Raw genomic sequence first — 21,513 nt, 5'->3', positions numbered from 1 at the left:
TCCAACGTATCATCCTCCCTCTTTAACTGCACTCATTAAATTACGTTTCTTCATTTCAAAAAGGGAATTCATCATTCCTCTCCTTCCACTCCATGCCCTAAAACCCTTAACTAGCCTAAAGCCTCTCCTCAATAGGTAGAAGAGATCTCTAAACATGTGCCATTATAAACCCTAAATATTTTCAGTAAATAGCCAGAGATTAAACTCTAATCCAAAAGTAAAATCTTCTCTGTGTAACTAAATGAAAATATCCTAAAGCAAGCTTGTCCAACCAGAGGCCCAGGATGACTCTGAATGTGGCCCAACAAGAATTCGTAAACTTCTTAAAACATTGAGATTATTTTGCCATTTTTTTAAAGCTCATCAGCTATCATTAGTGTTGGTGTATTTTATGTGTGACCCAAGACAATTCTTCCAATGTGGCCCAAGGAAGCCAAAAAATTGGACACTCCTGCCCTAAGGTATCAATACTATTTAAGGTACCATTATAAGCGACAAAATACAAAATAACATCTGAAAAGAGATGGTAGCAATGTAAAACATGATGGTGAGGCGAAAGATTACATAGAAAAGTTTTATTGCATAGAATGTAAATTATAACAATATCTCATCTATAAGCTAATTTCCAAATTACTAATTAATCCCTGAAGAAAAAAATGTACTTTCAACTAAACATCTGAGAATCTACTTTGTATCAGGAATTGTTCTAAGTATTTGGAACACAACACACACCTTACGCTCGAAGACAGATTAAAGGCTAGGAGGTAACAGAAATGTAAACAAACCATAACCCACTGTGATATAACAATGCATAAGTAATCATGTATGAATAGAGCAGAAACAAAGGTAGCTTCACAGAGAAAAGTGAATGCCTGAGTAAAGTTCTGAAGGAAGAATAAATGTGCCTAGATAGGAAAATATGAGATGGAAGTATGTAGTATAGGTTAGGGGAAAACTATGTATACAGACATGATGGTGTTTAGAGGAAACCACAAGTATGCAGTTCACAATTAGCAGAAGGTGAAGTTTGAGAACAAAAGATGAAGCTTGAATGCAATTTTAAAAAAGTATTGGCCAGGCACGGTGGCTCACACCTATAATCCCAGCACTTTGGGAGGCTGAGGCGAACGGATCACAAGGTCAGAAATTCGATACCAGCCTGGCCAACATGGTGAAACCCTGTCTCTACTAAAAATACAAAAATTAGCCGGGTGTGGTGGCAGGTGCCTGTAATCCCAGCTACTCAGGAGGCTGAGGCAGGAGAATCTCTTGAACCCAGGAGGCAGAGGCTGCAGTGAGCTGAGATGGTGCCACTGCACTCCAGCCTGGGTGACAGAGTGAGACTCAGTCTCAAAAAAAAAAAAAAAAAAAAAAAAAAAAAATTATTGTTTTAGTGCCAAGCACAGTGGCTCATGCCTGTAATCCCAGCACTTTGGGAGGCAGAGATGAGAGCACTGTTTGAGCCGACTTCAAGATCAGCCTGGGCAACACAGTGGGACCCCATCTTTACAAAAAATGAAAAAAGGAGCCAGGTATGGTGGCCCATGCCTATAGTCCCACCTACTCTGGAGCCTGAGGTGGGAGCATCGCTTGAGCCCAGGAGGTCAAGGCTGCAGTGACATGTCTCATCTCTCAAAAAAAAATTAAAATAAATAAGTAAATACAAACATATTGTTTCCTAAGCTAAGGAATTTGAGGATCATTCCATGGTAAAGAATAAATGACAAAATCAGATTTGTATTTTAGAAAGGAAGGTCTGTGGCAGTGTGGAGGAAGAATTGGGGAAGAGGGAGTAAAAGTGGAAACAGGTCGACAAATTAGTGGACTCTGGCAGTAGTCTAGGTTAGGGTTTCTCAACTTCAGTACTACTGACTTTGGATAATTCTTTCTTGTGGGGGGCTGTCTTGTGCACTGTAGGATGTTTAGCAGCATCTCTGTCCTCCCACTAAATACCACTAAGCACCAAGTACCCAGTTGTAACAACCAAAAATGTCTCCAGATATTACCAAATGTTCTCTGGGGGTAAAAAGACACAACTGCCCTGGCTACGAATCACTAGTCGAGAAAGAAGGATATGAACTTGAGGCAATAATAACAGAAATAGAGAACTAGTGAAGGCTTACTTGTGGCAACATCTGGTAGGTTAAAAACAACTATTGGTGATTAACTGGAAGCAGGTGCTAAGGGAAAGGAAGAGGTTAAAGAGAAGATCAGAAAATAAACAGGGCAAACACAATTTTAAGGGAAATGTTTATTTACTAAAGTTTTTTCAGTTCTTTAAGATCCAAGCCCCTCCTTCAGAGCGAACAAAAGCACCAACTCCTCTTCCCTTCCGAGCTTCTAGAAATCCTTACCTAGACCAACCTTATGAACACAGTGGTCCCCCAAAAAAGGTAAATTCCCTTATTGATCCTCTATTCTTGATAGCCTGACCAGTCCCATCTTGCTGGTTATTATGAAATAAAAGCATTTGAAAATGCCACGTCCTATTGATAACCAGCTTTTGTGCTCCACACGTGTAAGTTAACATTGTATAACAAAATTCCCAATCCCCTTGATATAGTTTGGCTGTGTGTCCCCACCCAAATCTCATCTCAAATTATATTAATAATGCCCATGTGTTAAGGGAGTGACTGAATCATGGGAGTGGTTTCCCCCGTGCTATTCTCGTGATAGTGAGTGAATTCTCACGAGATCTGATGGTTTTATCACTTACCATGATTCTAAGTTTCCTGAGGCCTCTCAGCCATGTGTAACTGTGAGTCAATTAAACCTCTTACCTTTATAAATTACCCAGTCTCGGGTATTTCTTTATAGCAGTGTCAAAATGGACTAATACACCCCTTTTCCCGTGGTAAAACATCCAGCAGAGGCCAGGCACAGCAGCTCACACCTGTAATCCTAGCACTCTGGAAGGCCAAGGCAGGAGGACTGCTTAAGGCCAGGAGTTCAAGGACCAACCTGGGCAACATAGTGAGAACCCCCCAATCTCTACCCCACCCCCGCCAAAAAAATTTTTTAATAAGCCAGGTGTGGTGGTGTGCCTATAATTCCAGCTATTCAGGAGGCTGAAGTGAGAGGATCACTTTAACCCAGGAATTCAAAGCTGCAGTGGGCTATGACTGTGCCACTGCACTCTAACCTGGCCAACAGAGTGAGGCTCTATCTCAAAAAACAAACAAATTGGCCAGGTGAGGTGGCTCACGTCTGTAATCCCAGCACTTTGGGAGGCCGACGTGGGCGGATCACCTGAGGTCAGGAGTTCCAGACCAGCCTGGCCAACATGGTGAAAGCTCATCTTTACTAAAAAATACAAAAATTAGCCAGGCGTGGTGGTACGCGCCTGTAATCCCAGCTACTCTGGAGGCTGAGGCAGGGGAATCACTTGAACCCGGGAGGCAGAGTTTGCAGTGAGTCAAGATTGTGTCATTGGACTCTAGCCTGGGTGATAAGAGCAAGACTCTGTCTCAAAAGTAAAATATCAAAACAAACAAAAAAGCTCAAGGCTTGAATAAAAGTTTTCAAGAAGAAAAGGTTTGAAAATATATTCTAGAGTAGCACTTCTCAAACAATAGTGAACACAGAAATCTTCCAGGGATCTTGCTAAAATAAAAGATTATGATTCGGTAGGCCTTACAGCGAGGTCTAAGAATCTGTCTTTCTAAAGACGCTCCCAAGACTGCAGATGCTCCTGGTCTGGTGATCACACTTTGAGTACTAAAGTTCTCAATAACGTCAGAGAGATCTGGAGAAGAAATAACTAGTGGTACAAACAGAAATTGGAGTCACTCCTCAAAATGAAAAGGGGTAGGGATTTAAAAATTCAGCATCACAAGTCCTTGTAGCTCCTTGCCCCCTTGGAGCTTGATCTTAACACTGAGAGTTTTTGTTTTGTTTTGTTTTTTTGTTTTGAGACGGGGTCTCACTCTGTTGCCCCAGGCTGGAGTGCAGTGGCATGATCTCGGCTCACTGCAACCTCTGCTTCCTGGGTTCAAGCCATTCTCCTGGCTCAGCCACCCAAGTAGCTGGGATTACAGGCGCCCACCACCACATCTGGCTAATTTTTGTATTTTGAGTAGAGATGAGGTTTCACCATGTTGGCCAGGCTGGTCTTGAACTCCTGACTTCATGATCCACCCGGCTTGGCCTCCCAAAGTGCTGGGATTACAGGCGTGAGCCACCACGCCTGGCTAACACTGAGAGCTTTTAAGATCACTACTTGTAGCCCTCAAAGCCCTAGCTTTTCCAAAAACCTTTGCCCCACTTCATAAAAGCCAGTTCCAGTGGTTTAGGGCTAAGGGAAGTCCACTCTCATTACAAGGGAGGTAAGCCTCTAGACTCACTATGTCAAAGGAAAGAACAGAAGGTAATTTTAGGACACACATGTATATTTTTTCATTCCTTGATTTACTCAACATTTCAGTATAAACTTCTCTATCATTCTTAAAAATAAAATGATCAAGAAGATCTATTCTCTTCTCCCAAAAAGTTCAGAGTGCAAATAGAAGAACAATCTATAAATACCAGCACTTGTATAAAAAATGTAGTTAAAGCTACTAAGTAACAGACCAATTCTCAGAGCATTTAACTCTTTTGGTAATTGCAAAACAGCACCATCTCCAAAATGCCTCACATTATCAGTCATACGTTATTACATATCATGGTCTACTCATTAATAATAAACTAGAGAAAACTGTTGCTTCAGGACAAAAAGTTTCCAATGCCGTGAATTATAAAAACCTCCTTTGAACATCAAAAACATAATCACTGTATAATCATTTCACTATTTACACTCTGAAACAATGTAATTTTTTTCTTTTTCTTTTTTTTTCTAGACAGTCTTCTGTTGCCCAGGCTGCAGTGCAGTGGCCCAACCATAGCTAATTGCAGCTTGAAACCCCTGAGCTCAAACGATCCTCCCACCTCAGTCTCCCACATAGCTGGCACTATGCGTGCACACCACCATGCTCCATTAACTGTTTAAAATTTTTTGTGGAGACCAGGTCTTGCTATATTGCCTAGGCTGGTCTCAAACACCTGGCCTCAAGTGATTAACCACTAATCATTAATGGTATAATTTGATATTTAATTCTTATAATTGCAGATATGCTAAAGTATCAGGATATCTAATGAACAAAAAGAAGCTCATTAGGAGTCAAAGGAGGTTGTAAAAAAAAATGCAGGCTTATTTTGAAATAAATATATAATAAATCCTAGGCCAGAGATTTCTCAGTCGATGTACCTAAGACCCTTAGGAGTGTCAGGAGATAGGCTGCTGAGTTGATGCTGTAAAAGATAATAAATTCATATACTCGTTTAAGCAGTGTCTGAAAAGAGATATTTCACATTTGTATACTACTATTTTTCAAGTTTGTAAAGATGTTCTGATTAATAAAACATAGATCATTTTAAAGTGTCATTTAAATCATTCATTGGGCCAGGTGAGGTGGCTCATGCCTGTAATCTCAGCACTTTGGGAGGCTGACACAGGAGAATCACTTGAGACCAGGAGTTCAAGACCAGCCTGGGCAACAGAGTGAGACCCAGTCTCCACAAGAATTTAAAAAATTAGCTGGGCATGGTGGCATGTGCCTGTAGTCCCAGCTAAGTTGGGTAGATGAGACAGGAGGATCACTTGAAGTCGGAGTTTGAACCAGCCTGGGAAACAGGGCAAGACACTGCCCCTCAAAAAACAAAAATACGTAAAAAATGAGAAAAATAAATTATATCAAACACAGCAGAACATAATTTACATGTATAAACACATATACACGTATTTGTAGCTTCTGCTATGAGTCAGGTCATTGAGGGGGACAAACATTATCTACATAGTAATTTAAGGAAGTCTACAAAGCAGTCTTTACTTATGTTCTTAAAATCTCAGTGTTACAAAGGGATTTTATGCTACCAAAAATAAAATCAGTTGGAAGACCTTGCTATGCAAGGGCACATTCAATTTCTAAAGAACTGGAACACCAACTGCAACTTCTTATATCCTTGTGCTTTAGACTGGAACCACAATACGTACCAGATATAAAGAAATAAAATAGCATGCCAAAGTTAATAAAATATTTTGAGTGAAAAAAATTGTTGTATTTTTTTGAGACAGGTTCTTGCTCTGTTTCCCAGGCTGGAGTGAAGTGGTGCAAACACGGCTCGCTGCAGCCTCAACCTCCTGGGCTTAGGTGATCCTCCCACCTCAGTCTCCCAAGTAGCTGGGACTACAGGCGTGCACCACCAAGTCAAGCTCATTTTTGTATTTTTTGTAGAGACAGTGTTTCGCCATGTTGCCCAGGCTGGTCTCAAACTCCTGGACTCGAGTTATCCACCCACCTCAGCCTCCCAAAGTGCTGGAATTAAAGGTGTGAGTCATCTCACGAGGGCTTTTTCTTTTTAAAGATGGGTCTTACCATGTTGCCCAGGCTAGTCTCAAGCAATTCTCTTGCCTCATCTTCCCAAAGTGGTGATAGTACAGGCATGAGCCACCATGCCAGGCCAGTTTTATTTTTTTAAACAAGAAAGTTATTTCCATGATAATCTATCAATTGTAATGATCATTAAAGTTTTCTATCAATTTCAGTCCCTTACCAAATGCATTCATTATATTAACAGTCTTGTTCTGTTGCCCAGGCTGGAACACAGTGGCCCAATCACAGCTCATTGCAGCTTCAAACCCCTGAACTCAAACCTCCCACCTCAGTCTCCCACGTAGCTGTCACTATGTAGCTGCCAGAATGTCTACTGGCTTCTTAGCAAAAGGTTTCCATTTTATTTAACTTGTATGTGTACACTTTTTCAGAAATGAGTTTTATTATAATAGAATTTAAACAAAGATGGTAAATAATGAAAAGTCGTCTGGTACATAATTAGATAAACAAACTTTTAAATTGCAGATCATAAATAGGAGACTATAACAATAACTACCATTTGACAAGTACAAGGCATTATAAACACTATATCCATTAATGTATTTAATTCACATAATTCTGGGACATAGCGCCTATTTTATACCAACTTTACAGATGATAAAAGTAAGTCTGAGAGAAGGTTAAAATAACTTGCCTATTATCTCAAAATTAACATAGGGTCAGGTTCCAACAATTGTACTCTTAACTATAACATCTCATATCCAACTCAAAGAGATCAATTCCACATTCTGTAATACTCCTTAACACATTACAATCTTAATGTCATTCTAGTAAACCTAAGATAACAAAATACATATACCCAAATGAAGAAATATTTTTGTATTTAATTAGCATGGATGGAATCAATGAGAACTGATAAAGACTTCATTCAAATAACTAGAATTTAAAAGTTCTCCTTCCCCGTTTTCAAAATACAAGGACAACAAATCTTGGGAATAAAACAGAGTTGGGGAAAACCACATGGTTTTGGTTACATTTAATTTGGAGCTTAGGCTAGCATGTTTGTGGATGAGAATTTTAAGTTCACCTTTACTAATTCATTCCCCACACCTACCTCCTAGGAAAACAGGGATGAGCTATCAATAATGCTAGGCCCCTAAATATCAGCTACTACACTTTGCAAATAGAATGACCAGAGTGTAAAGAAGCCAACCAGCTAACCTTAGAATGATCTACTAGTTTGTAGGTTCAAGAGATAAATGCACCATGGTTTTACTTAAACTACCATTACTGTGTATAAGAACTCAAAATCTTCAAAGCTATAAAATTAGATGATGAGTACAGCCAACAGTATTACAAACTGTATATAAAAGGCATACAAAAATTTCAGTTCATGTTTAAATATGATAAAGCATCAAACACCATACTACCACACACACCTTTAAAAAAAAAGGCTTCCAAAACAAACTCATGAGAGTTCTTTTTAAAAATCAATCAACAGAACAAAATTCTCCTACAATCATGAATTTGGAGGAAGTTTTCTGGATTCAACAAAAACAAATGGTCGCTGCACACAAAGTGCCAATTAAAATAAAGTACAGGAAGTACATGGTTGAACCTCACACTTGTTAAAACAAAATTTAATCTGTTCTTTCCAAAGTACATCTTTATCTCAACCCAATCCTGGAAACTCAACCACGAATAGTCTTTACTTAGCAGGAAAGAAAAGTCAACTCTCAAAGTCTTTCTCTATAAGAACTATCATATTTTTAGCAAGTTTCAATCTAATGTTACTTGTATATTTTAAGAAAAGAATAGACTGAGACTGGAGAGAACCAACAGGAAGAACATTCAAGCCTACCAGTTAAAAAGCAGAGAAAAGAGAGAACACATAGCCATTTACTAAGGGAAACTGATTACTAGAGATCATTCACAATAAAAATCACAGTGTATTCAAATTAATTATATAAAAACAATGACGGCCCTTTATATTCGAATTACTAACTCATTAGATCAGAGATTTCCATGTTATTTTAACAAAAATTGGCTTAATATTTTGCTATTTTAAACATAGTATGAGAGAAACAGAGTAAGCATGACATTTCAAAACTGACAGCATAAATTACTTGTGAAATTCAAGACCAATAACAAAATGGAGGGAAACTGTAACATGTGACAGAAGAGATTTACATCTCTAATGTACAAAGAGCTCTTACAATGAATTTAAAAAATAGCCCAATAGGAAATGAGAAAAGGACATAAAATAACACTAATGACCAATAAACATAAAAGAGAAGTCTACAACACCATCAAATTTAAATGAAGTTTTTTGCCTGTGAAATTACAAAAATATTAAAGATTTTTATAGCCCAGTGTTTTCAAGACTGTAGAAAAACCAGCCCCTATTAGTTGGAATATAATTTGTGCTACATTTCTGAAAAGTTGTCTGTCAATTATAAAAAATTCAATTGTCTATTCTTGCCCCAGAAACCATTTTGACAGAAATTTACACTGAAAAAAATCACTTCAGTGGAAAAAGAAGCAGGCATAAGGTTAAATGATGTTTTATCTCCTCCTCTCCATATTACCAGTGGCCTATTTTTCACCCTAGAGTAAACTCAGTCAACTTACCCTTCTCATATTGCCCTATGTAATTTATATTATTCTATGCAAATTACTTGATCTCTCAAACTTCTATTTCCCAAAACAGAAAAAATAATCTCTCCCAAAGAACTGTTGACGTAACTAAATGATATGATAAAATATAAAACATTTAATTTATAAAATAATTATTTAGGTTTACCATATTATCTGGAACAAATACGGAAAATCATCATTCATATAAATAAAATCAAGTTTCTATCTGTCTGCAATTATGTTGCAAGAAACCCCCAATGGATTTTCACATGATCTGGAGGACATGTTTGAGAAGCTAACAGGAAGAAGTTTCTGTGAGGAAGAAGGCAAAAAATTAATACTGGGGGAGGGGGAGGAGGCCTGAACATCTCAAAGAAAAGGTAGACATCCTCAGAGCAGCTACAGAACCACGTTTCCAGAGGACAATTTCAGTACAGCCTGATCCAGAGTGAGTAGCCAGGGATACTTAATTAACAACAGTTAACAATTTCCAAGCAAAGTTCGAAATTTGACCAACACCACTTATTACCTACTACCAATAATAGTCACCACTTCTGTGCCAGGCAACACGTCCCATTTAGTCCTGAAAACAACCTTACTTACTAGGTACCACGTTCTCATTTTGCAAATGAAGAAACAAAAAGGTTTACTAAGTTGAAGACACAAAGATAATCAGTGAAGCAACACAAATTCAATCCTGACTGCCTCGCATCTAACTCTAAACCCTAAAGCCTTAACCACTATCCAACACTGCCGTGTTATTATCATTCCTGCTGTTTGTTCTTTGAAAAATTAAAATTCTCCAAGAGGCTCTGAGTAAGCTATAAACAGGAACCACACATGGGTGCCTTCCCCATACCCCGAACTTGGACTCCAATAACTGTGTCAGTTTCCAAAGGAAAACATATCTCTAAGCCTAAAAGCTCTCCTAAACTTGGCTTAGGCTGAGATGGCACACATTCCCTCCTCCATCTTGACAAGCGGAGGTGAATGAATGTTTACTGATTTCAGAGCATAATAGTTCTGAGGGCATTAATTTGGAATTCTCACCACTATTTTCCAGAAACATTACTGAACAATACTCAATGGGTAAAAGATAATGATGTGGCTTACTGGAAATCTAAATACCAAGTAAAACATTATTTCTTTGAGAACATACATAAAGAACCTAAAAACAATCATTTTACAGATTAAATTTAGATTACAATCTCCTTTAAAATTTTAGTTATTTTTCAATGTCTTCTCCATTTTCTCCTTTTATTTTTTCTGACATCAATACTTGATTCAATATGCAAAAAAGGCCTAGCTTAACCATCAGAAGGATTAAGATTTACATTCCAAATTGTCTATGCTATACTCAGATTAATTTCTCCAAATTTACTTTATCTTTTTCCATAGAAGAACTCTACCGTAAATATGCTCTAGTCTTTGTTATTCCATATTTGCTTGCCTAGAATAGAAATAATGTAAAAATCATTTTTCAAAGAAAGACTTTAGAATAAAAATGCTACAAGAAAACTTTTAAATGTCAAGTTAATCAGAAAACATAAAATATTTATCATCAGTAAGTTTTGTAACAGAGAGAGATGGGTGCTCTTAAGATAAACAACAGTGCAAAAGGGAGACCCAAGCTAGGTTCAAACGAAGAAGAAAGCGGAGAAAAGTACTGCTGGTGAATTTTTCTCTCAAACAGAATAATCCAGAACTGTATCTCTAGCAACCACATCTCCTCAAAAATAAGCTATCAGCAGATGAACCAGCCAGCTCCCTTTGGTCCCACTTCCCTAGTCCTAACAAAAAGCTTTAAAAGCAAGAACAGAAGAGATAAACATGATACTTCAAAAGTCTTTGCCTCCTAACCCCAAAGAATTTAACTTGTTATTAAAACTTAAAAAAATTTACAGAAGTGAAAATCTGTTATCTCAGTATTAAAACTATAATACAAATATCCACGTAAAACCGCATATTGACTGAAACAACATACTAAAGTAAACCAAAGAAATATAAACGATGGGTATCCGACCCTCTTTTGCTTTAATAAATGGAAGAAGTAGGGGGAAGCTGAATAAAAATGTGACTAGGTGAATAAAAAAAGAAGATGAAGAAGGGCAATAGCCCAGAAAGATATAAAAGGAGAAAGCCAAGCATGCTAGACACAAATTAGAAAGATTTCTCATTTTGCCTGGGATTTGCCTCAATCATACATGGTTGCCCTACATAAACACTTCTATCTTAGCAAGAATCATCAGCAAGATATCATAGCACTGAATCACTTCATTTATGAATATATGTATTCCAATATCTAACTCTGTTGTAAAGATATTTTGTTCCCAAATAATTTCTCATCGGAAATTTTAATGCTTGTCTAGATCACATTTGTGATTCACAGTGACTCTCAAAACTACTACTTTTCATAACAGTGGTCAAATTTAATTTTACCTATCTTGCTATTAAGGTTTACTCGTAATAATCTCTTGTATATTAACTCCTATTTTTAACAAACCTCAAATAATGGTTACTTTTTCTCTCTATAAAATTAGGCATTCCTAATGTGACAAATAAAAGAAAATCAGTGCTTCTCAAACATCAAAAAAGATTACTTTTTTAAAAATCTCCTATAAATCATGGTCCTATAATTTTGTAAAATAAAGATAAATTATTAGAAAAATGATTCCATATTCGAATGTCACAGTATTATCAAATTGTTATAGAAGTCTCTAGACATTTATTTTCAGTGTTTATCTCCTAACAGACAATTCAGACTAGCACTGGTCCCATGACACATTATGAGTAGTACTGCCCTAAGGCATACATTCTCACCACACAACTCTTCAGGAAGTTTCTCACATAGTTAACAACAATTATACAGCCTAGATATATGGCTGTGACCCTTCTGTACTTTGTTTTGTTTTGGGCTTTTTTTTTTTTTTTTTTTTTTTTTTTTTTTTTTTTGAGACAGGGTTTTGCTCTGTCACACAGTGCATTAGAGTGATCACGGCTCACTGCAGCCTCCACCTCCTGGGCTCAAGTCATCCTCCCACCTCTCATCCTCCCGAGTAGCTGTGACTACAGGCATTCACCACCACTCCTGGCTAATGTTTTTGGCTTTTAGTAGAGACCAGGTCTCACTACATTGTCCAGGCTAGTCTTGAACTCCTGACCTCAAGTGATTCTCGAGCCTCAGCCTCCCAAAGTGCTGGGATTACAGGCATGAGCCATTGTAACAGACTGTACTATTTTTCACATCCCACATTTCCCTTTAAGTTCCTAAAGATACTAAGGGGCCTCAGCCGTATTTCTTAGTTTATCTATGATTCTCAGAATGAAGAAGAATTAGAGTTTACTAAAGCTCCTACCTCTATCACCTGTAAGCAAGCATACCTTTTGCCTAGGTATCTTTGCCTCTATACATTCCTCATCCACAAAAAACCCAATTCAAAACATCTTTTCTCCATAAATTCTTCAGGATCTAGAGAATTCTTTGCTACCTAGCAATCATCAAATATTTAAATTGGCACTAATTAATATGCTGCTGAGTAAATGTTCCCTTGTAGGTTCATGTATTGCATCTCCAATTAGATTTAAGGGAAAAAAAAAAACGCAGTCCTTCATTTTCAATTTGTCCACATAGCATACAGTAAAACTGCCTACTATAAAAATACCTGACTATTCTGACCCCAGTAAATCACATAATCCCACAGGCAAAAGTTAGCATATCTGGCTCAGAGACTGGCCCAACGGAGATTTTCAGAAAATAATTTACCTCACTAGCTATGAAATAGTGGTAAGCATAGTTTAATTATTTGTTCTCCTATATCACTGTAAAAGAAAATACCACTAAGTAATCATGCTAGCCTGCTGAGATAAATTTGGAATTACAATATTCATATAATTTTGAGTTACTTCCACTAAAATTACTTCGTTAAACAGACATTTTTTCATATGCCTTTAATTCACTATGTGTAATATGTCATACTCCTATGCCAAGAGTATTTCTAATGTAAAGAGATTTTGAGATTTGAAACCTTCTCAACTCAACCATTAACAATTTTAAAATATATGCAACCTGTACCCACATAGATTCTAACTATATTGCTCACTACTGGAAAAACTCTCTGTGTCTGTAGATTACACATCATTTTAAATATAAATGGCAAGAAAATACAGTCCTTCAAGCTATATGAATATATGAACCACAAATTTCTAGGTAGAAACTGACATATGGATGCTTTCAATTTAGACAGACATTAAGTTTTAGAGATGAAGGACACCACAGCAACTATGGTAATGATGAGGTCATGCTCTTCATTTCACAGATGGGATGATTACAGCCTAGAAAGTTGGCCATAGGTCACAAAATGGGAGATCCAGGGCCTCAAATATCACAGTAGAGTGCTCATTTTTCTATATTAGTCTGCTTCCATTGGATATATTCTAATATCTCTCCAAATATTTAGGTCACATTTCTAGTAACATTATTTTCAAATTTCTAGTAACATTTCTAGTAACATTTTATTGTATTAAAATAAATTATAAAAAGAATAGGTACTATATATTCTCAATTTCTAATAATTTTTATTATTTTCTCAAAAGTAAATGTCAGGAGCTCTAAATCATATATTTCCACTTTAAGACACATCCCACTAACCTCTTATATTAGAAATACTTTTAAACATTAATTTGTCATTCTAGTTTTACTTTCTACTCGTATGTCTGAAATGCTAGTTATTAACTGATTTTTTTTTTTTTTTTTTGGTCTGAGACAGGGTCTCACTCTGTTGTCCAGACTGGAGTGCAGTGGCATGATCTTGGCTCACTGCAGCCTCAACCGCCCAGGCTCAAACGACTCTCCCACCTCAGCTGCGACTACAGGTGTGTACCACCACACCTGACTAATTTTTTTTATTTTTATAAGAGATGGGGTCTTGGTATGTTATACATACTGGTCTCAAACTCCTGGGCTCATGCAATTCTCCCTCCTTGGCCTCCCAAAGTGTTGGCATTATAGGCCTGAGCCCCTTGCCCAGCCAAGTTAACTGATTATTTTATAAATGAGAAAAAGTCATTAGGGAATACCTAAGAAAATTTAAAGACTTTCTGTTTTCCCATAAAAAGCTCCAGATAACTTGATTTCCAGGTTGTATTCGCTTTTCAGCATTTTACTGCTTGCTTCCACATTGTTAGGCTTTGTCTATTGTCCTGGGTCTGTTTCAGTCCAACTCTATTATTACATTGCTAACATACGGATTTAGAAACCAAGTATTCCAGTTTATAAGAGAAGTATGTAAAGCAGGAGTAAATTTATCCATGATAAGAGCCTATAAGGAAGTCCATTAAACCCACAGATTTTAGTCTATCAATTCTAGTTGCTAAAAAGCATTTTGTAATTACCTTCTTATTCTCATCCATGTCTCAAAATGGAAATAACATTAGGTACATGAGGTTTTAACATAATTTATATCAGTCCTCATAACTTTTTTTTCTCTTAAGAAAATCTAGTCTTTCTGAATTTTTTAAACCACTTTATTGAGGTCTGATTGACATGTAAAACGCTATACATATTTAATGTATCCAACTCAACGAGTTTGGGGATAACTATACACCGTGAAGCCAACACCACCAGTCTTCTTGAATTTCATTTTATACTATCTGCTGATCAGATCCTTCTTAAAAGTATCTTAAGTTCATATCAGTTATTCTAAAATTAATATTAATGAGATATGTTGAAATATTTTATCTTCATTTCTGAGCTTTAATTTTACATTTATTACTCTCATTAAATTTTGGGTCTTTCTTCCATTACTTAGGAAACAATGTTATAACTTTATAATAACTTCCACCAAGATTTACAACCTCTTTAACATCTTTAGCTGTTGCTGATCCTAACCAAAAAAGACTATCTTCTCTAGATGATTATTAGTATTAACAAGATTCTCATTAAGACTCAAAGGCATCAAATTATTCAACTTGTCACAACATCAGTCCTTATAAAATACTTCAAAAATCCATACATGGTCTGTCAATCTAAATTCCAAATAAAATTAAATTTCTAATGTGAAGAGATTTTCAACTTTTTAAATTGTTGGGCCCATTATGAAATGTTGAAAATTTTAAGTTTGCCTTGTAATCAGGAGTAAATTAGGGAAGAATTTTTGAAATTTAGATAAAGCCATCAAAAAATAAAGTTTAAACATAATTAATATGCTTACAATGGGTCACATTAACAGCAACTTAACATTAAATTAGATGTTATCTTAAGAACAGAATACACTGAGATAAATAAACTGAACAAAAATAAGCAGGATTTCATCCCTTCACTCAAAATCTCTATTCCATGCAGAGATCAAATAAATTTCCACATATAAAAAGATAAAGAAAAAGGATAAACAAAAGGCAGGAAAAACACTAAAGCCCATAAAAAGCTCTCCCTCCACTTACAAAAACATTGACACTACATAGGTAACAATGCCAACATCACTTCTAAATTCCATTTAGTTTAATTCAAGTTTCAATTTCACCTACCTTTCGTCTCTGAGAGATGTTGAGGGCACCAAAGTCATTAAACAAGGATGAAGCAGGTGATGTTAGAGGATCTGAAAGGTAAGTTACATAAGTTTCCACACATAAAACTTGGGTAACCCGCAAATCTAATAACTGTTTAATTTGACAATGCCTATAAAAATCAAATGACACAATAATTAAACTTAGTACCTAACACACAGTTATGTTCAAATATTTTCTGAGCAAATAAAACACAAACTGGTAAACCAATTTGCTCAAATATTCAACAGCTATATGGATCAGGATAGATCTATTTGACTAGAACCAAAAGAAAAATCAAATAAGAGAAAAAAACCACTTAACCATACTATTGTGAGTGTGTTTATGAAGGCAGTAAGTTGACCTAAAGTAAATAAAGGTTTATAATCTTGAGACCATATCTTGGGAAGGATAAAAAGGAGGGTGAGGGGTGGGGGCAGTGTCAACCATAGACTCTGAGAGATCCTGTCTTGGATTTCAACACAGCAGCAAGGCTTTAAAACCATTTACTCTACAAACTATTCCATATATTAAAGTCTATCACCAGATGTTTGATATTATTACTAAAAAGATAAAGTAAAATATTAAGTTAAGACAGAAATAATAAAGTTTTTCAAAATTTATTTCAAACATGAAATCCAAAGATTTTGTAGGTTCAAAATTCCACTACTCTGTAGAAAGAAGTTACAAATAAAATTACATATCTTAATTATTTCTCACTTTACAAATGAGAAGAGTCTCTGAAAAGGCATGTGTGAGATATACTTAAATATTTATCTTCATTTCTGAGCTTTAATTTTTTATTTATTAATCTCATTACATGTTCTGCTAAATCCTAAAAAATATATTAAATGCCCTTATGTAAAGGAACCTTAAATCTCTTCACAATGTAGTACATATAGACTGCTGCTTCATTTCTCTGCCTTCTTCTTCCTGGTTTTTCAGACTTACCTTCATTAAAATTAACATGAATTTAATATTAAATAACTAATAGTGCAAAGAGCAAGATGTTAATAAAATAGCATGATGAAATTTTTGTATATAACTTATACACTTTTCTTTTTTTTTTAATAATAGAGACATGGTCTTGTTATATTGCCCAAGTTGGTTTCAAACTCCTGGGCTCAATCATTCCTCCCACCTGAGCCTCCCAAAGTGCTGGGATTACAGGCATGAGCCACCACACCTGGCCTGGAATCTAAATCTCAATAGTTAGATCTGAGTGGGAAGATAATAATTTTTATTTTCTTCTTTATACCTGTTTACAATTTTCAAAATTTCTACAATGGTTGTATATTACTTTTAGAGTAAGAAATATATACACAGACACACATAAGCAAAAGGGATCAGGTCTTACCATGGGCTGAATATGGCTTGGCACTGTCATTTAGAAGGCTTGGGGAGCTGCTACTATTAGTCATTCTCTGAAAAACAAAATATTTATTTATAACATCACTGAGGAATACAGAAATAAAAGTATCCAACCAATTAAGACTGGCTCTCTTTGCTTCTTCCCCTCCAATCTACTGTTCACATTACTGACAATCTAATCTTCCTGTAAGTGTTACTGCTTGGATTACAACTATGTAAAAACCACCACATGAAATGAAAACTTTACTCACTACCCAGGTATTTAAAGCCAAAGCTACAGACCTATTTTGAATTGCGCTTCCATAACTTATTAGCCTGGGCAAAACACATAACTAAGTTTCCTTGTCTGTAAAACATAAATTCCAATATCCACTGAAGAGGGTACCCGTTGACTATGAATAAAATGAGTAAATGCTCTAATACCCTTTCTCAATTTGTACTACCATTCATACACCTTATAGAGCTTATAAAATTAGGTATTTTCTGTTCTCTAAACACGTTCTATGCTTTCTAGACTCACTCCATAGCCTGTATGGTCTCTCCATCCTGTAAGGCCCTTCATCCCATGCCCACAAATCCTTGTCTCATATATAACTTCTAACTCAATGCCTTAAAAATTATAAGTTAAGAATTTCTAGCTCTGGCTTTAATTCTAGAGTCCTGAATCTGTTTACTCAACTTCTTATTTAATGTCTGCATAATTTTAAAAGAGAAGAAAAAAGCTAAGTTCCTGAGGTAATTTTAATACAAAAATATATATTAAAAAGTATCTGAAATTGTGGCTCACAGGCAGTTAAAATAAGGTATAACTATGCATTAAACTAGTTATATTGTTCATAAAACATAACCATTTCTATATATGGCTGCGCATGTTTCTTTATAAACAACCCTTAGAGTGCATATCTACACGAAATAAGTTAAAATAATTCAAAAAAGCATTGGTTTCATACAGACCCTTAAAATCAGTCCAACTTGAAGTATAAACACTAGGCCAGGAGTGGTGGCTCATGCCTGTAATCCCAACGTGTAATACCTCCTTTGGGAGGCCACGGCAGGAGGATCACTCGAGACCAGGAGTTTGAGACTAGCCTGGGCAACACAGACCTCATCTCTGCTAAAATTATTTTTATTAGCCAGGCATGGTGGCACACACCTGTAGTCCTACCTACTCAGGAGGCTGAGGCAAGAGAGGAGTATCACTTGTGCCTAGAAGGTTGAAGCTGCAGTGGGCCATGATTGCGCCACTGTACTTCAGCCTGGGTGACACGGCAAGACCCTGTCTCCAGAGAGAGAGAGGGAGAGAAATGTAAAGATGAATTTCTCTTGTGTTTAAATATCCTATTGTAATAATGGAGAAAACCATCCAGTAGTACATCACAGAAACTAGAAAGGACAATACATTGCCTTTACTATTATGGCAGTTTTCCAATTAAAAACACTAGAATACTTTCCAATTTTATTCCAATTCTACAAAATTGTGCAATACAAATCAACAAAAACTAATCTAAACACAAATCTCCTAAGCATTGCATGCAGTCATATGATAAAGGGGAAAAAAAGAGCCAAAAAGAACAAAGTGGGGTTAAAAAAAATTCAAAGACATTTTTAATGTAAAATGCTCCAAGTACTATGACTTTAAATTCAACATTTTAAGCATTAAACAAAATAAAGCTAGCACTATGCTTCTATATGCAAAGAATATTCCTGAGAGGATACACAGGAAACTTGTAACCAGTAATGATAGCTAACTCTAGGAAGGTTAACTGGAAAAGTGATGAGTAGTGACGAGAGGGAGGCCCTTTTGTAACTTAACTTTTATAATACATGTATAACCTGCTTAAAACATAATTTTAAAATTGCTATCACTACCAAGTTTAACTAACATACATACAAAACACACAAGTGAAATTAGTCTCTAACTACCCTCTACATACTCCCGTCACTCTTGCCCCTAACCCTACCAAACCCCCACTTACAAAAGCTCTCATTAACTCCAACCCCATGGGAGATAGTTTACCTACATCTCACCCATCTCACTGCCTCCTAAAATCTCACCTCTCACTCAACAAATGTAGGAATAAATGAAGACTCTATACGTCCTCTGGCCCTAGAATAAACTTCATAGTGCAATATGAATTTATACTAAGGATACCTGCATCAGGGGATATTTTGTTTCTACAGGGCTTCCAAATCCATTGACTCCAATAAAGCTGGTGCTAAAATAGGAATCTGTGAGACTTGTATCAGTTAAAGCACCTCCATCCATTCCTGGAACTGAAAGAGAAGGAAAATTCAAGTATTTAAAATTATTTCAGAGGATGAAACATTGATTTCACTTCTGTGTTCCTAAATAAGTTGTAAAGTCTCAAATCTGTCACACTTATTTTTATTTACCAGTTCGTAACAGGTAAGATCAAATAAAATTGGGTTGGCTCCAGAAATATGTTAAACAGTGCTCAAGCTGACTAATTATTTCCCACAGAAATAATTTATTTTCTGAGTCACCAAATAGCCCCCAGGCACAATATGATTAAGTTTCTACCACTTGCATTTCCAGTTTCCTCATCAAGTTTTCTTTCTTCAACTCAGTAAAAGGACAACAATTTCTCCTGTGAATCACTGGATGGTAAACAGAAGCAATTTTCTCAAGACTGTTTCTCAAAACACATCTTTTGAAACAAACCAGCAGACTCACACTAACTCAAAATTCAGGGGGAAAAAAATCTGCAGAGGTAGCAATAGGATGGCATTCAGGAATACTGATAGTTCTCTTTAGAGTTTAGGGTAGGATGATACTGAAGGACTGTAGAACTATTAGGGCAATCAACGGGACACTGTGTCTTAGATGCTACTTCCTAGTAAGTGCTTAGCATACAGCTATTTTCTTTTTTTTTTTTTTTTAAAGTGTACAATTCAATGGAATTTAATATGCTTATGATGTTATACAATCATCACCTCACTCTAGTTCTTAAACATTTCTTTTTTCTTTTTTTTCTTTTTTTTTTTTTTATTGATCATTCTTGGGTGTTTCTCGCAGAGGGGGATTTGGCAGGGTCACAGGACAATAGTGGAGGGAAGGTCAGCAGATAAACAAGTGAACAAAGTTCTCTGGTTTTCCTAGGCAGAGGACCCTAGCATACAGCTATTTTCTAATCTGCTAGTTTAACAATAAGATGGGCCGCAAGTAGGCTTGCTCTTCTCCAGGCAGTCATTGAGAAACCCCCTTCAACCCCAGTAAGAAGCAAACTACAAAAATGTGGATAGAAGGGATGTTGGGTCTCTTTGGAAAACAATCTGAGGTAATTTTTATTTTCTTCTTAGTTTTTAAAATTTATTTCCCAAAACATCCATAACGAAAATGTACTGCATTTATAATTACAAAAAGTTTATTTTAATGGTTCATATCTTTTGGTGATTACAACTTCAGCATATGGCTGAAGAGTATCATCAGAAACACCTAAATATTTACATATAAAAAGTTCATCTTTAACAAGAAATTTGAAACAATGTGAAATGGGAAAAAAAAGAACTATTTATTATCTGAAGAATGCAAACCCTTTTAATATCAGGCCCAGAGAGGTATTAAAATGAGACAGCAGTCACAGCCTACTCCCCACTTTGAGCTATGTGCTCATCTCTTGAAACTGCCTGCTATTGCCGTAAGCAGCTATAAATTAACCTAATAATGCCACATTGGACACTGTAACCATCACCCTACAGCTTAACAATGTATAGCTGAATCAATGTTATTTCTGTAAGCCAATGAGAATTCCTGACACACTTTCACTCCCTGTCCCCCTATTTTACCTTTAAAAATCCACTACTGCTAATCAGAGGATATATTGAGGGCAACTTGAATCTATGCTCCTGGGTTGCAATCTTCAAGTCTGGCCCAAATAAACTCTCTTCTTTTGTTTTTGTAGAGATGATTTTGTTATGATCCTCAGGCTGGTCTCGAACTCCTGCCCTCAAGTGATCCTCTCATCTCAGCCTCTATAAGTGTTGGGATTACAGGGCCACTATGCCTGGCTGACTCTGTTTATATTAATTTTGCCTCAGCTTCTTCCTTGTAGGTTAACGTGTCTAACAACAGAAGAATGATTAAGTAAATCCATAGAAAAACTACTATGAAATAATTCAAAGTCATGGTAACTAATGTCCAGGATATGTTTAAAATATTTCAGCAAAACAGAACTAAAATTGGAGGACAGACAAAATAAGACTGGGAAAAATCAATCATTGTTGAAGCTGGGTGACAGGGATGACACTATCCTCTCTACTTTTATCAAAGTTTAAAATTTTCCATAATAAACTGTTATAGAAAATGATAATAAAGACTAAATAATTTTTTTTTTTTTTTTTGAGACACAGTCTCGCTCTGTCACCCAGGCTGGAATGCAGTGGCGTGATCTCGGCTCACTGCAAGCTTCGCCCCCTGGGTTCACACCATTCTCCTGCCTCAGCCTCCCGAATAGCTTGGAATACAGGCGCCCACCACTACACCCGGCTAATTTTTTGTATATTTAGTAGAGTCAGGATGTTAGCCAGGATTGTTAGCCAGGATGGTCTCGATCTCCTGACCTCGTGAACCACCCGC

The 21,513-nt window shown here is 36.3% G+C and overlaps 1 protein-coding gene across 7 annotated transcripts in view; it reads right to left on the bottom strand.

The window, feature by feature from the left end:
* Window positions 1-21,513, bottom strand: part of PAN3 (poly(A) specific ribonuclease subunit PAN3) — a 157,255-nt gene that overhangs the window by 101,778 nt on the left and 33,964 nt on the right. For 6 of the 7 annotated variants that reach the window (XR_010150628.1, XR_010150627.1, XM_009426786.4 and 3 more), the window contains exons 2-4: window positions 19,069-19,190; window positions 16,903-16,969; window positions 15,528-15,598 (exon numbers count right to left, since the gene is read on the bottom strand). Coding sequence is in view for 5 of the 7 variants with exons in the window: in XM_009426786.4 (XP_009425061.3) it covers window positions 15,528-15,598; window positions 16,903-16,969; window positions 19,069-19,190 (260 nt within the window). In the remaining 2 variants the exon portion in view is untranslated. The remainder of the gene's footprint in view (window positions 1-15,527; window positions 15,599-16,902; window positions 16,970-19,068; window positions 19,191-21,513) is intronic. The other variant, XM_054665151.2, reaches the window with a different exon arrangement.

The sequence above is a fragment of the Pan troglodytes genome, chromosome 14, assembly GCF_028858775.2.
Source record: "Pan troglodytes isolate AG18354 chromosome 14, NHGRI_mPanTro3-v2.0_pri, whole genome shotgun sequence".
NCBI lineage: Eukaryota > Metazoa > Chordata > Mammalia > Primates > Hominidae > Pan > Pan troglodytes.
Note: the sequence above shows the minus strand (reverse complement) of the source record. Positions and strands in the feature narration are given on the sequence as shown.